At 40.6% G+C, this 15,391-nt stretch overlaps 1 protein-coding gene across 2 annotated transcripts; it reads left to right on the top strand.

Annotated features, from left to right (window-relative positions):
- The first annotated feature begins 6,593 nt into the window (after positions 1 to 6,593).
- Positions 6,594 to 15,375, top strand: cabp7b (calcium binding protein 7b). 2 transcript variants are annotated; one of them, XM_086096841.1, is made up of 5 exons: positions 6,594 to 7,298; positions 13,672 to 13,815; positions 13,889 to 14,001; positions 14,142 to 14,289; positions 14,441 to 15,375. In XM_086096841.1, the coding sequence occupies exons 1-5, from the start codon at positions 7,178 to 7,180 to the stop codon at positions 14,566 to 14,568; spliced, it is 654 nt and encodes a 217-aa protein (XP_085952967.1). In that variant the 5' UTR covers positions 6,594 to 7,177; the 3' UTR covers positions 14,569 to 15,375. The 2 variants fall into 2 exon arrangements, with proteins under 2 accessions (XP_085952967.1, XP_085952968.1); XM_086096842.1 differs by having other exon boundaries at positions 6,603 to 7,286.
- The last annotated feature ends 16 nt before the right edge of the window (positions 15,376 to 15,391 follow it).

Here is a 15,391-nt window from a genome sequence, read left to right as displayed (position 1 = left end):
CTGATGGTAGGATTATACGGACAAAGCAAAGGACATGGTGCTGCAGATGGCATCGCACGGACTGACCTCGCCGCCAACAAAAGTCCAACGTTCAATTCATTGGAATTTAGTGGGAGTTCCGCAAGTTGGATTTTTGCCACTGTGACTTGTTTGTGTGACTCGTTTTAACTGTCAACAAAAGAAAAACAATTGCACATGATTGTGTATTTGAAACAACCACATAGCTTACTTAGCCTTTAAGTCAGCTAACTTAATGCTAACATACAATGCAAACTGTCAGACTAGCCTAACAAAGCTAGCATGTCGCGGCTCTCTGTAAGTATCGGAAGACAATATAATAGTCTTTGTGTGCTTCTCTCTATCATACTGCCCCCAAGTGGTCAAGACGTGCACACCAGAAAGAGCAAAAACTATTTATATACAATATAATTATTGTCATAATTATTTTGTTGCTGTATATTTTTAAATAATACAGTATTATAGTTTTATTTATTTTTTTAAAGACACTTTAAACCTCTTTTTGTTCAATGGTAAAAGAAACGGCGTATTAACAATACTCACAGGCAATACTCATTCACTTCTGTCAATTTGGCAGCATCTCTTCCAGAACAGCTCAGTGCTACATGTAGTGGCACAACGTGGTACTACAATGAAGTCATCCAACTCTAAATTCCGACAAGCCCGTACACTGTAAAAACACTTTTTTTTTTTTTAATCCTAAAATCTGGGCGAAAGCAAGGAGCTTTAGTGTATGTGTCCTTTTTAAAGTTGTGACATTTAACAGCAAGTGTCCAGCTTTTGTATCGATTGGCTTGTCATGCTTCTGTTTGTGGAGTGAGCGGAGGTGTTGACACTTTGATGTCTTTTTAGTTTACTCTCCTCGCGGAGGTGCCGGGGGCGGGGGGGCCCCGCCTCGCTTCCGTCCAAAACAGCCATCAGCTGATGAAGCCTGTGGATTTTCCACGGGGTTGCATCGTCAATTATTCCTCCCGGCGTTCCCCTCTCTGTCCTCCGTTGCACCTGGCAAGTGCGCCAACCCACGGCCTCGTTACGTTTTAATACATCACTCGTATGCGCGAGGATGTTTCAACATTCAATAGAAAGACGCGAGGAGATTACATCGCTATTGGCTGGTCAGATCCGGGATGAATAATTCATGGCGCTGCGGCGTTAATGACAAAAGCATGCCATCTGTGAGGAGCCACAGGTAATGGAGGAGATCCATCATAATGGCTTGTTACAGATGTACGCCGGATACAGTAACGCGCAATCCCGCCACCTTGTCTTTGGGAGTAATCAATAGATCCGCTCTGTGGGATCAAGCTCGCCTGCCGCAAAATCTAATTTAAACCATGAATAAAACATTTGGCGGATGCATTTTTAATCACATCTTGTTAAAATGTGTGTTTATATATTTATATATATATATACACAAAGAGCGTTTCCTCTTTATTTTGCTAGGTTCAATTCTCATATTCGATTGCATTTTTTTTTTTTTAAATAGAGTCATGTTTTCTGTATCATAATGAATAATTGTGATTATTGTTTTAGTCATGATCATGCAACACTGTCATGAAATTTTAATTCCAAAAATCACTCCAAAGCACCAAAACTGCTATGACCAACATTGCTTGGTTATATTACTTAAAAAAAACCTTTAAATCTTTAATCCCATTTTAATTGCACGTCATCTGTGCCATGATGCCAATCCTGACCGCCAACAAAGTTCTCGAATCCACGAACCAATCTCTGCCCGTGAATGTGAACGTCAGTCAATGTATGAAATATTCATGAATCTCGCCACATTCCAGACCCGTGTTGCACGCCGGCGTCTAATTGCCAATTAAAGCCGCCGCTCCGGGGGGGCGCGATGGTGACGACGATAGACCACCACCACGGCGATGGGGGAGAAGAAGCAAGCCTTGAAGTAGGGCACAATAACAGCGCATCCCAAAAAATGTCTTGAAGAAGGAACTTAATGGAATTCAAATCAGGGCCGCGGTGGGAAAAGTTAGCATGTAGCAACACATTCCCGAGAGTGCGCTTCACCTTTCTTTGGCATCTAAGCGGTGGCGTAGCAACATTGCCCAGGGGCCCCAGCAGCCATTCCAAGTATACATAATACGTCATGTTAAAATTGCTCGTCTTCAATAAACAATCACCATTAATTGTGCTTCGTTCAAGTGGCTTGTACGCTGTGAACGCGAGATTACATTTCCAGCACGCTGGTCCGTGGAGAGTACGCTTTGTTTTCATAGGCCGGTTGCTTGCATTGTCACAGAAGGTAATTATTCTGCTTTGGAACGGCCGGCGCTCAATGAGTTAACGTAAAATTTCCACTTTATTCTCGTCACATTACGTACGACGTGCATCTGGGCAATGTCCGGCTTATCGCGATCAAAGAGGCTTTAGTGTATGTATTGTATGTCGTTTTTCCGCCAACCCCATCTTAGAGTAAAGCAGGAGTGAACGCGTGTTGTAATTCAGATCATATAAAAGTAGACCTTGTCGCTAAGCTATTAGCATTCGGCTCACGCCTGTACGTTGCCTGTTGGGGCGACTTCATACTCAAAAGGTCCTTCAGTCAATTACAAACGCAATCAATAATCACAAATGAATCCTTGACGCGACGATGTTTTCATGTTGGTACCCGCTGATGGGATAACCCCCCCCAACCCCCCCCACGCCCGCCCCCGCCTTCATCTTGTTTCTGCACTGTTAGCTTGAAGAATTCGATTGCGCTTGCGGTTGGTCCGGGCCAGGCTGTTGCAAATTGTTTGTTTATAAAAATGAGCCACCTGATCCCGGGAGATGGAAACTGCAGCGCATGCTCCTCCTCCTCCGTGGAGTGAATAATGAACATATGTAACAGTATATGAATGTCAATGCAAGTGTCTCCCAACAACAGCCTACAACTGTACACTCATTAAGTCAAACCGTCGCCGTCTAATGAGGTCCACTATGAGCTCATTAACTTCTTAACACGCATGAGCAAAGGAAGAAGCCATTAAATGTCAGTGTCGTGTTCTCGTTTTTTTTGTGATTGGAGTCGAAATGGAGTGAATGCTCCAGTCCAACACAGAATCAAAATGGGCCCCCATCCATCCATTTGATTTGCTCTACCGACTAATAAGGCTGCTAGCAAAAACGACAGCGGTAGCTTGACTTAAAAGTTGTATATATATATATATATTATATATATATATATATATATATATATATATATATATATATATATATATATATATATATATATATATATATATATATATATATAGAGAGAGAGAGAGAGAGAGAGAGAGAGAGAGAGAGAGAGAGAGAGAGAGAGAGAGAGAGAGAGAGAGAGAGAGAGAGAGAGAGAGAGAGACGAGAGAGAGAGAGAGAGAGAGAGAGAGAGAGAGAGAGATTTGCAAGACAAGGATGTGTGTGAGGGATGCATTTTGGGTGAGAGGGAGAAAAAGTGTGTGCATGTGAGAGTTTGTCTGGCAGATAAAAAGTGTGTGTGAGAGTGCATGTGTTTATGAGAGAGAGGGTGAGTGAGAGAGTGTGTGGGTGGGTGACAGTTGTTCGTGTCAGACAGCACATACCTGAGAGAGAAAGTGTGCGAGAGAGAAAGTGCTTATGAGAGAGGTAGAGTGAGTTTGAATTTGTGAAGAGGGTGTCTTTAGTGAGAGAGCGAGTGTGTAAAAGAGCGTGAGAGAGTAGATCTTTGAGAGTTGCGAGAAAAAATTTAGCATGCGAGTGTGTATGAGTGAGAGAGATTTAGTGTGAGACGCAGTGCGCGAGTGAGTACGTTTGTGCGAAAGAGGGTGCGTATGCGGGTGGGTATCATTCCGTGCGTGTGTGCGAGTGACCTCATAGCTTTCAGGTCCGCTGCCTCTGCGGTGTCGGCGGCACATTGCGCCCCTCCGGCTTCATTTGATTTTTGATAGGATGTCTGATGGATGTCACGTCGTGCGGGCGGTGCCACCGTCCCCGTGGGTGTTTGGCGGGGGTGTTCACCTTTCCCACTGCTGGAGTCTTGATTAACTTTACAGTAAGGACGTGGACGCTGCCATCTTGTCAAAATGGAGTCCTTCCAACATTTCATTCATGCTTCGTTAAAACTGTTGTTCAGTTTGCGTTACGAAGGGATTGGGTCATAAAAAAAATAATAATAATAAATAAACTGGCAAATACATTTGAACAAATTTGCGGATACGTATTTGCAAGTACGTTCACATACGCACTATAATTATGGGAAACATTTTGAATTCATGAGCTGCAAAACCATTAAAAAAATCTGAAACAGCATTTAACTTAATTTTCAAATTCATTGCTATAATGTAGGACAAATGCTAAGAAGACAGCCTTTTTTGTTAAGCATGTTTACATTAGGGGTGTTAATTAATTAATTAATTAATTGCTTGACTTCAATAATTAACTCACGATGAATTGTAAAAATCTGTTCTAAATGTACAATAAAATGTACAGGTTCAAATAAAATATTTGTTTCTAAGTTTTTATACTCTTGTTAACAAATAAGTAGGAAAAAAAAATATTAAACTCATATAAAAATGGCTGCATCTTCATCAATCATTGATACAGTAATTTCATAATAATTCAGTGTTAAAATTAAAAAGATGTACTGTTTGCTAAAGTTTGACAAGGGACGTGTCTGCTGCGTTGTGGCTGGAATTCTCCCAGTACAGGATTTCCAAGTAAGGGGCGGTCATTAATCATGCGTAAAAAAGAAAAGAAAAAGAGTGGCATTTAAGGAACTTTAAATTAACTCAAAATTAATGCACTAATTTTGACACCCCTAGTTTACAGTCAATCTTTTTGCCCATCAAAATATTCATTCCACATTGGTATTTCTGTGCTTCCATATTAAACTAGTAAAAAGTAATGAAAAATAGATCAATACAGATTTTCTGCCAATATATATATATATATATATATATTTATTTTTTATTTTTTTGCATGAAACATAAATTAGCCGTACTTGATTTGCTCATTTGCGCTCTATCTTCTGTGTGTACGTGTTCCCTTCAGCTTGGACTCCCGTCAGCTGCCATTGATAGTCAGCAGAAACATTCTTCTTCCTTCCACTCCAAACTTTTGCCAGATTGAATCTGAAGCTCCCTGAAAGAAAATTCCCAGAAACAACAAAGTCCGTCGGCGAGCAGGTGAGCAGAGATTCATTTTGTTTTTAAATCAAAATGCAAATGTACCTTTGTGCCTGAAACCTTTTCAGTTGTCGAGGTTTAAATGAAACAAGGTACACACACACGCACACACACGCACGGTTTAAATGTCATTTTCTCAGGCAATATTGTAACATATCAATGCGATGAAATGATTCTTCTTGTCGCGCCTCGAAAATAAATGTACAATTTACGAGTGTTTTTAAAATGTTGATTTTTCTTAAGATTGGACATTAAGTCCAATTAGAAGCAAGATGGAAGCGCTTTGCATAATCACATCAGCAGCAGCAGCAGCCAATGCAAATTAAGCCTCGGCTCGTAAAATGGGAATAATAAAAATAACAATAATAATAAAAAGTGATGGGAACACAAATCATGAGTGGAGGGTAAACAGACAATTAATGTGAAATGTTGCTAATTAAAAATTGTACGCGATTGTTGTTATCCTAGCGTGTGGCTAGCAAGAACTTGTAGGAGCCTGACGACGTCGCTGATCAGGCAAGATTGAAAAGTATTTTTGGCATATTTATACTTTGATTTGTTTCTTTAGGTTTTGCTCATCGAATTAATACTGACGTCAATTTTAGAGTTAAATTAAGTAGATTTTAACAGGCTAGGTAGCTAGTTTGTCAGGGAGCCATTTAGCTGCAAGTCGTAGCAAGTTTGCTTGGAAGCTAAGCTTGCGTTCAGACTGCGGCCAAAGCTGATTGCTCCTCGAATTCCATGACTTGACCGCCCACATGGTTTTGAGCAATTTATCCCGTCCGTTAAGCATTTTTAAACTGCCCGCGTGTGGAGGACACGACGAGTCAGTTCGTTCGTCCCCACCTCCCCGACAAGTCAGCGCTCTGTCTCTATCATTCTCTCTTGCCCTCGCTCTCTCTCTCTCTCTTTTTAATAAATGTACCTGTAATCTGATTACATGTTTTTTCCTGTAACTGTTACGGAATACAGTTACATTTTTGGGGTAATCTGATTACGTAACGGCGGTACATATATTCCGTTCCTCTCCAAGCCTGTGTGTATATATTTAAATTGTTTTTATTTCCATTTATAATTATTTTTTGTATTTAATTTTTGAATTAGATTTTTATATCCCGTTTTTATTTTATTTTAAATTAATTAATTAAATAATTTATTTATTTAATTTTGACAATTTTGGTCCTCCATATGGGAACACGACATGTCAGTTGGCCTCCCCCAGCATTTTTAGCTTTTAGCATTTAGCCTGTGTCGCATTCTGAGGGTTGCATATGCTTCGCTATGTCATCCACAGGTGCATGTGAAATTGTAAATAAGCGTAAGTCTTGTTCAAAACAATGTACAGTACGATTTGCATTTTTATTTTCTTGGCGGTGTGTTGTGGGCTCGCTTATGGAATGGAATTCAATCTGCGTGCACGTGTGTGGATAAGTGTGTGCGTTTTGCGTGTTTAGAGAAAGAGAGAGAGAGAGCAAAAAGAGAGAGAGAGAGAGAGAGTGGCTGGGTGAATGGCACTCAGTATGTAGTGACTGAGAAGAGAAGAGAAGAGAAGAGAAGAGGGTCACCCAGGAATCCCTGGAAACGTCTCAAGATGCTCCTTCCTCCCTTCCTGCCTCTCTTCCCAATCCATCCCTCCTCACTGTGACCATTTCAAGGCGCTGTAATGCCGCACCGCCGAGGAGGCGCGAACTAGTTGGCAACGCACGCAAAAAAAAAGCCGCGTGCGCCGCAAACAACACGATGTGAGCGTCGTCGTGTTTTTGTAGACATCTTCTCAGGCTGCGGTGTTGCGCCAGCTGATCCCTCTCATCAAATTCTGTGCCCCAAGTGATCATGCAGGAGGTGCGCTGAAGTGGCACCCAGGAGAGGGGGGTGGGTGGAAGACGGATTTTCTTCGGGGTTGGACGCGGAGAACCCAGTGAGGGTTCGGGGGGGAAGCAGAGCTTTGGTGCCGCGGGGCTGCATGAGGATCTTCGCCCGGCGGTCGGCTCGGTCTCCTCGACGCAGAGATGCCGGTGCGCGCTGTGACCACCAGGTTCATGTACAAGGGGCTGTGCACTATCCCGGATGTCCTCACCTACCGGACCCCCGTCATTCTACCTGAGGATGAGCTGGAGGGTGAGTTACAAAGTATGCGAGTGTTTTTCTGACCACAGAAATATTCCGACTCCGAATTACAAGTGGCGAAAGTTCTCATATTCTGTACAGGAAAAAAGTAACTTCTCTAAAATACAAGTCACAATGACTCCATATGTCAAGTGTGTTGAAATGACTAAAATAATAGTACACAATCAGTTCCACCCAAAGTGTTTCCTTCAGAAGCAATTTAATTAGTGGCAGGTGCGTTCTGACCCCCCATTTAACATGAGTTTGAATGTGTTTGCTCTATTCTCACACATACCCACTTATAAGAGGGTGTGTACACTTATGCAACATGACCCCCTGTTTGTTTTTGATTCCCCTCTTATTCTTTTTTTTTAATGAATCATAGAGGTTATAAGCTACCTAATAGTGTGGAAAAGTAAAAATGATTTAAATGAGTCTCGTTTTGTGTAACAACAGGGGGTGTGTAGACTTTTTATAGCCACGATAGCTTCCCTTCACCCCTTTGGTAATTGTTATTTTGACTGTTGACTACTTGACAGAAAAAAGCACAAGTTAAATATACTTTACTGCTTTTCTCTCTCTCTGAATAGCATGACGACTGGTCGCCGTTCAATTAGAAGGCACATGCAGTACAGACAAACAATCATTCACATTCGCATCTATGAATTCAATGAAGCTGAACTGAGTTTTGGTGAGAGAAGTGGGATACCCCCTGGACCAATCACACACGTACAAAAATTTAATAACTGGTCGCCAGTCAATGTAAGGGTACAAATGGACAGATGATTCACTCTCACAATCAAATTTAGTGGCAAGTTGGGATCTTCAGTTAAACCTAAAACGACTTTTGGCGGTACTCAACCATCCCTAGTCAGAACAGTCATCAGTTAAATCTAAACTGAATATTTGGCGAGAGGAGTGAAATACACCTTAGACGGGTCGCCGCCCAGGCGCCCCACTCACAGGGCGACCGAGCGTTTGCACATTTGTTTGTGTTGCTGCTCCATGTGTGTTTAAGCAGCAGTTGTTTGAAAATTTGCAATTGCCCTCTAATTTCTTTTAGCCTGTCTATGGCATTTCCCATAATATGTTAGCATCAAGCTAGGCAGAATCATTTGTTTTGGTTCAACAATTTAGAGTTGAATTGTCTTAATTGATTGGCTGATTTCGCTGGCGTGCCTAATGAAGTGTCCAGAGAGTTTTCTTTCAAATTACTATTCTTAACTTGTCATTCCCATCAACTCATTAACAAAGTCGTCAACGTGTCTGTGGCTGTAATGAGGCTTGGTGGTATGTGCTCATGCATTTTTAAACACATGCAGCTGTTTTATTTGCCTCCAAAAGTCATGAAAAGGTGACATTTCGGATTTTGTTGGCACTCAACCTTGGCAGTTTGCTGAAATGAAGCTTCGCGCTGAACTGCGGTCATACTTGTCCCCCGTCCCAAATGTCACGCGGAAGGTCAGAAGTCTTTCAAGTCCTGGTTCAGATGTCACCGCTTGGCCCCGGGTGGAGATGAGAAATAAAAGCACTTGCGTGGAAGTGAGCGCGGCAAATAAGATAAAACAAACACAAGCTGTGTTGGCTTTGCACGACATTATCAACGTCATCAATTTGCTGGGAAATTGGCAGTAAATATTTGCGTTTCTTGTGAATGACAAAGTGTGATAAAGAACCTGCACTGCTGCTGCTGCTGCTGCTTTGGGAAAAATTCAAAAGATGCTTTAATGGAATATGACTTTGCATATTTAGCCTTGCACAAACTAAAACAGAGCCTTTCATCAAATGTAAACACATGACAAAATGGCAAATATCTTTGCGAGTCACCTGGAACTTGCTTCAAATAAATCGATGTATTTTTCTTCCTCTGTGAAGAGCAACTATTACGACTGAGGACTGACTCGTCTCCTTCTTGTATATCTACGTGTATATGTTTGCATTATACTGCCCCCAAGGGGCCAAGGCGCGCACACTAGAAGGAGCAGCACAATCTACATTGAATTGAAGCAAAAAGTGTGACAAAAATAGATTGAACTTGCCATTTTCTTTAATTATGTCATGACTATTGAGTGAGCTATTTGAGCGTGGTGACGGAACAAATTCTCAAGGCACCGCTATACGACACATTTATTGTATTTCCACAAGTAGTGGCTGGCTATTAATTGGCCGGAAAAAAACTTTTAACCTTACAAGGGGAAAACTTTTTGGATTGTTTTTAAAAAAAATAATGTTGGAGAAAATTTGGAGAAAAGTCGTGATTTTATGGTTTTACACAATCGGAAAAGAAAAAATTATTTTTCTAGAAGAAGTGACAATTTGATGTGGAAGGTTGTTTTTTTAATATACTATATATGAAGCTGTTTTGGGGCATTCAGATTTTTTTTCTTTTTTCTTTGTAGTAAAAAGAGATTTTTTTTCTTTAAATCACATTATGGAAAGTCATTGAGAAAAATGCCACAACCTGAAAAGAAACGTAGCCTATTTAGTTTTTTGTTTAAAAAAAAAAGAGTCTATATCATAATATGACATGTAAAGAAATGTTTTTAGAATGTTTTTTGGGGTCAACAGTGGAAATCTGGCAAAACTCTTTTAAAGTTGTAATTTAGCCTTGTTTTGAAAAAGTTTTTTTTTTCTACAAAGTCACAATCTGAACAGAGATTTTAATTATTGTTATTATATATATATATATATATATATATATATATATATATATATATATATATATATATATATATATATATATATATATATATATATTTTTTTTTTTTTTTTTTTTTTTTTTTAAGTTGTAGCAACCTGGGGGGGGGGGCATATATTATAAAAAAAACCTTCTTTTGTCCTCTATTGTCACTATTTCAATATATTTAGTTGATTGCATTCTCACCATTTGCTCTCTTTGAGCTAAATAACTCACATCTACATTTACATCCGGATCACTTACATGAGTGTTTACTTTGTCCAAGTCGCATTGTTGTCCTGGTTTTGTCCTCCATCGTGTTTGTTTGTGGGGTCATTAAAAAAAATGAGCTTCTTTCTGTTTTATTTGTGATTCTGTCCCGCTGCCCTTGTGTCCGGCCCAGCTCCGTCTCGTCATCAGTCTGAATGACAGTCGTCCAATGCCGTCCGCCAGCGGTTAACGCCTGAAACTCCTCCCAGTCGTTGCCCCTGTGTCCTACCCAGCTGAGCCTCGTAATTAGTCTGAGTGTGTTTGAGATCCTTGTTTTTGAGCCTTTTGTCCTTCTGTTGTTATTCTTGTTGTCGTTCACCTCAACTGACCCGCTAGCTTAGCATTAGCGTTTACAGCTTCAACAGCACAATATTAGAAAGGAACGCTAAGCACAATCGTACGCAAGCTGCGACAGAAAACAAAGTTTCCTGAAATATTCACTACTCTTCGTGTAAAAAAAAAAAAAAAAAACAGTCAGGAATCTGAGTGTGCTGAGTGAATTTGTTATTTGCTTACTGGCACCAGGTCATGACATTGAATCAAGGGTGGTGCTCAAAGTAGATAACAACCCTCCTGCCACGCCGCCAGCTGTAATATAGACAGATGCACTTTGTGCGAGTGTATGTGTGAGAGCGGAAGAGCGCATGTGCCTGTATTATTGGTAGCCTCTGTTTGTATGTGACGCGGCTTCATATGTGTTCAACTAAAGCTTTGTTTGACCGTTTATAATTATCGAAGAAGCTATTTTCAGCAGTTTTCATGAGCTTGTCTCAGGCTATTATCCGTTAATAGCAATTAGCAACAAGCTAATGAACGTTCAAAAACTTTTTGCTGTTTATATGTGCAATGTTTAATTCCGATTTAATGACACATAACACAAACATGTAGCATGCTATATATATATATATATATAATTTTTTCATTACAAATAGCTAGCTGGCGGCTATTGCGAGAAGATAACATATCTTAACTTGGCTTGTCAAACAGCACACAAAAATAAGTAAAAAAGCTGGTCCACTTTGCACATCTTTTACTAAAATACAATACTACCTTTTGATCACAAATAATCAGGAAACAGCTAGCAGAAGAAGCTAACTTAACAGTGTACAGTAACTCTTCACTCTATGATCCTTCTTGTAAAACAGCACAAACCGATGATCAAAATCAAAACAAAACAAAAAACTGGTCGACTTTGAGTTTTCCACAAACACGTAGCAGTTTACCATTTGATCGCCAAGAGCTAGCTGACAGCTAGCGAGAGAAGCTAACGGAGCGTTCCACCAGTCCCACTTAGCACTTGGTTCACAAAAAGTTGGTCATATTTCTTCTTTTAGACAATCACATCGCTTTTTACATTTTGAACACAAATAGCTAGCACACGGCTATTGTGAGATGCTAAGGTAGCAGCCTATGTCGTCGCTCAGTACACCTTCTTGTCAAAAAGCACATGAAGCTCACCCTTGTCAACAAAAAGTTGGTCAACTGTCTTCTTTTACACATACACGTAACTCTCTCCCTTTCGTTGCACAAATAGCTAGCTGATGTATAGCTGGAAAAGCTAACCTAGCAGTAGACATGCTAAAACTTAGCTTTTTCACAGACCCAAATTAGTTCTGTATTGATAAAAAGCCGGTCAACTTTGTTTTAACACATGATAGCAATTTTTTTTAGCATGAATATATCAAACTGCCAGCGAGCGCGAGAAGCTAACGTTTAGCCGCTTCTCCTTCTTGTCGGAAGCAAACAGAAAGCCACCCTTACGCCACGAGCGTCCGCCTTTCTGCGCTGGAAGCTCTTTGTTATCACTTCAAAGAGAATATTGGGATGCGGGTCGTTGGCTGCGGGAACGCTTGCCAAAAGGCACTTAATGAAACGCTCGGCCCTTGTGTCGCAAGCAATTGTGCTTAGAGCGTCTTTGTCTGGCAGCTTTTTGGCTTTTTGGCTGTGATGTGACGTGTGCTCCTGCTACAGCAGGCTGAGATCAAGCATAAGCTTCTCTTTTACACAAGCAGCCAAACGGGGGTGTGCGCGCTGGGGGAAATCAATCAACTCTTTACTTGATAAAGGCCTCGACACAATGGAAAGCCATCTCAGGTTGACGTCTCGCTGTGTGCTGGCATAGCAGGCTTTAGCACGTTAGCAATTCTCATTCAGCTGAGAAAAACTGAGAAATTGCTTGTAGATCTGCCTTAGTGCCTTTTTTTTTTTATCAGCTTCTTTCATGTGTGTTAGCATAGCAACTGTTAGCATTTGACCTATTTCAAGTTTGTTTAAACATGTGGTATTGTTTAAGCACATTTGTGTTGTTAGCATTTTAGTGGAATTGTTTGCACGCGTGTTATTTACATCTGTCAACAGTGTCATTGTTTACAGTTACCCACGTGGTATTTTTAAAGTTGTTTTTTTTAGCATGTGTGGCATTGTTTACACGTAGTTTTGTTTACATGAGATAGCCTTTACACAAATGTCATATTGTTTACACAAGTGTGGTATTGGTTAAACACATTGTTTACACCTGCCATGTTAACACATGGTATTGATTACACATGTGTGGCATTGTTGACACGGGTGTCATATTGTTTTCGTGAGCGGTATTGTTTATGTGAATGTTATTGTTTACCCGTCTTGTTGTTTAAGTGCCAGTGGTATCGTTTACACATGACATTGTTTACACACATTGTTTTGTTTAGCACACATTGTTTACATGTGTATTTTTTAAACGTTACACACATTGTTTACGCAGGTGTCATATTGTTTATGCAGGTGTCTTCTCGTTAACGTGTTGTCCTGTTAGCATGTGAGAGGAATTGTTTACACGCTTGTTATTTACGTGCCATTGTTTACATTTACGCACGTGGTATTTTTAAACTTGTTTTTTAGCAAGTGTGGCATTGTTTAAACACGTAGTTTTGTTTACATGAGATAACATTTACACTAGTGTCATATTGTTTATACAAGCGTGGTATTGTTTGTATGTGAGTGTCTTATTGTTTAGAATCGAGTGGTAACGTTTACACGTGACATTGTTTACACACATTGTATTGTTTAACACACATTGTTTACATATGTTTTTTTAAAACTTTACACACCTTGTTTACACAAGTGTCATATTCTTTATGCGGGTGTCTTCTCGTTTACTTGTTGTCTTGTTAGCACATGAGTGGAATTGTTTATTGTGTTATTTACATGTCATTGTTTACATTCAGACACGTGGTATTTTTTAACTTGTTTTTTAGCATGTGTGGCATTGTTTACACGCGCAGTTTTGTTAACATGAGATTGCATTTACACAAGTGTCATATTGTTTACACAAGTGTGGTATTGTTTACGTGTGGCATTCACATGAGTGTTATTGTTTACATGTCATATTTTTTTACTAGTCATGTTGTTTACACGTATTGTTACATGTTACATATTATTGTTTTCACGTGTGATATTGTTTACACACAGAAATCCGAGAGGCGTTCAAAGTGTTTGACCGCGACGGCAACGGCTTCATCTCCAAACAGGAGCTGGGCATGGCCATGCGTTCCATGGGGTACATGCCCAACGAGGTGGAGCTGGAAGTCATCATCCAAAGACTGGACATGGATGGTGAGACCACCCTCGAGCTCCCCGTAGACCACATGTATCACGTCCACATGTCCCTGCGTGTGTGTGGTCTCAGGTGACGGTCAGGTGGACTTTGACGAGTTTGTCACCTTGCTCGGTCCCAAACTGTCTGCTGCCGGAATGCCGGATAAGTTCCACGGAGCCGACTTTGATTCTGTCTTCTGGAAGGTCAGTCAAGTGCAGAATGCGATGCACGGTACAAACGCACAAAACATCACATCACGTCAGGGATAATAAGAATCAATTTGTGAATTCAGAATGTAAATTTCCAATGGGAAAACTCCTGATGTGTTCTGAATCCACTTCAGTGCGACATGCAGAAGCTGACGGTGGACGAGCTGAAGCGTCTTCTGTACGACACCTTCCGGGACCACCTCACCATGAAGGACATCGAGAACATCATCATGACCGAGGAAAGCCACCTCAACAGCCCCGAGTCCCACGTGGACATCGACAGTGTGTATATGCACTCGCGCGCGCACACACACACACACACACACACACACACACACACACACACACACACACACACACACACACACACACACACACACACACACACATGTCGTCTGTAAAAGTGCCTGAAAGTGTCTGGATGTTCCCACAGCGAGCCCCACCCAACAGGAAAAGCACACGTGCGTGCGCAAGAGCCTGATTTGTGCCTTCGCCATCGCCTTCATCATCAGCGTCATGCTCATCGCCGCCAACCAGATGCTGCGCAGAGGAATGAAGTAACGCGCCCCATAACCAAATCTTCTTTCGACACTTTTTCACCGGCTTGTGCAATACAACGAATGATGTCAGCACGGGACAAAATGAAATATTGTGTTGAAAATCAATACCGCTTTACAATAAGGGTAATGCTTCATGATTGATAAATTGCTGAGTCAGCTGCTGTTAAAACTTTATGACATCACAATCCGATATAAGAACACCCTGCTTGCCAAATAGTGAGACTCTTTTAGCTCATTTAACTAATTAGCTAACCCCAATAATCAATGAACTACTGTATGTTTTAGCATATGAGGTAATGGGAGCAACAGAAGAGAAAGATTTATTAGGCCAAAACATGTGCTTGCCAAAACTCAAACCTGTCCAAGTTCAATTACAGCTTGTTATTAATCAGTTTTGGCGGGAAAATGTACATCCATTTGAATACAATTTATTAACAAACCCATTTAAAAAGCACACTCATCACTTATTGCTGTTTGTTAACCCGTTTCAATGAAACTCATAAACCAAACCCTTATTTTAAAAAAGCACACTAAAACCAATGTAAATGCAACCTATGAACAAACCCTGCATAAAAAGACAAATGTTATTGAGTTTTGCCATATTAAAGTTTATTAATGATTTATAAAGCATTTATTACAATTTACACGGTCACTGACCTGTTTCAAGGTGGGGGTCTTAAGTTTTGACCGTTTGTGTTTGCAAACAACCAATTCAAAACGGACTCCTCCCATGGCTCAATCCGCATTCTTCTCGTCAACATATTGTGCCCGCCTTCAGCGACAAGCCCTCCGCTCTGTGATTGGCAAAATACAGGTGCGGGGGG

This window comes from Leptonotus elevatus, chromosome 15, assembly GCF_054856555.1.
Source record: "Leptonotus elevatus isolate MCC_2025b chromosome 15, RoL_Lele_1.0, whole genome shotgun sequence".
In the NCBI taxonomy this organism is placed as follows: Eukaryota; Metazoa; Chordata; class Actinopteri; order Syngnathiformes; family Syngnathidae; genus Leptonotus; species Leptonotus elevatus.
Note: the sequence above shows the minus strand (reverse complement) of the source record. Positions and strands in the feature narration are given on the sequence as shown.

What these genes read in the sequence shown, in the direction of transcription:
- cabp7b (XM_086096841.1), top strand. Translation starts at nt 7,178, where the DNA reads ATGCCGGTGCGCGCTGTGACCACCAGGTTCATGTACAAGGGGCTGTGC. An exon ending in GCTGGAGGGTGAGTTACAAA is followed by an intron (nt 7,299 to 13,671) that starts GTATGCGAGTGT and finishes GTTTACACACAG; the next exon opens with AAATCCGAGAGGCGTTCAAA. An exon ending in GTCCCACGTGGACATCGACA is followed by an intron (nt 14,290 to 14,440) that starts GTGTGTATATGC and finishes ATGTTCCCACAG; the next exon opens with CGAGCCCCACCCAACAGGAA.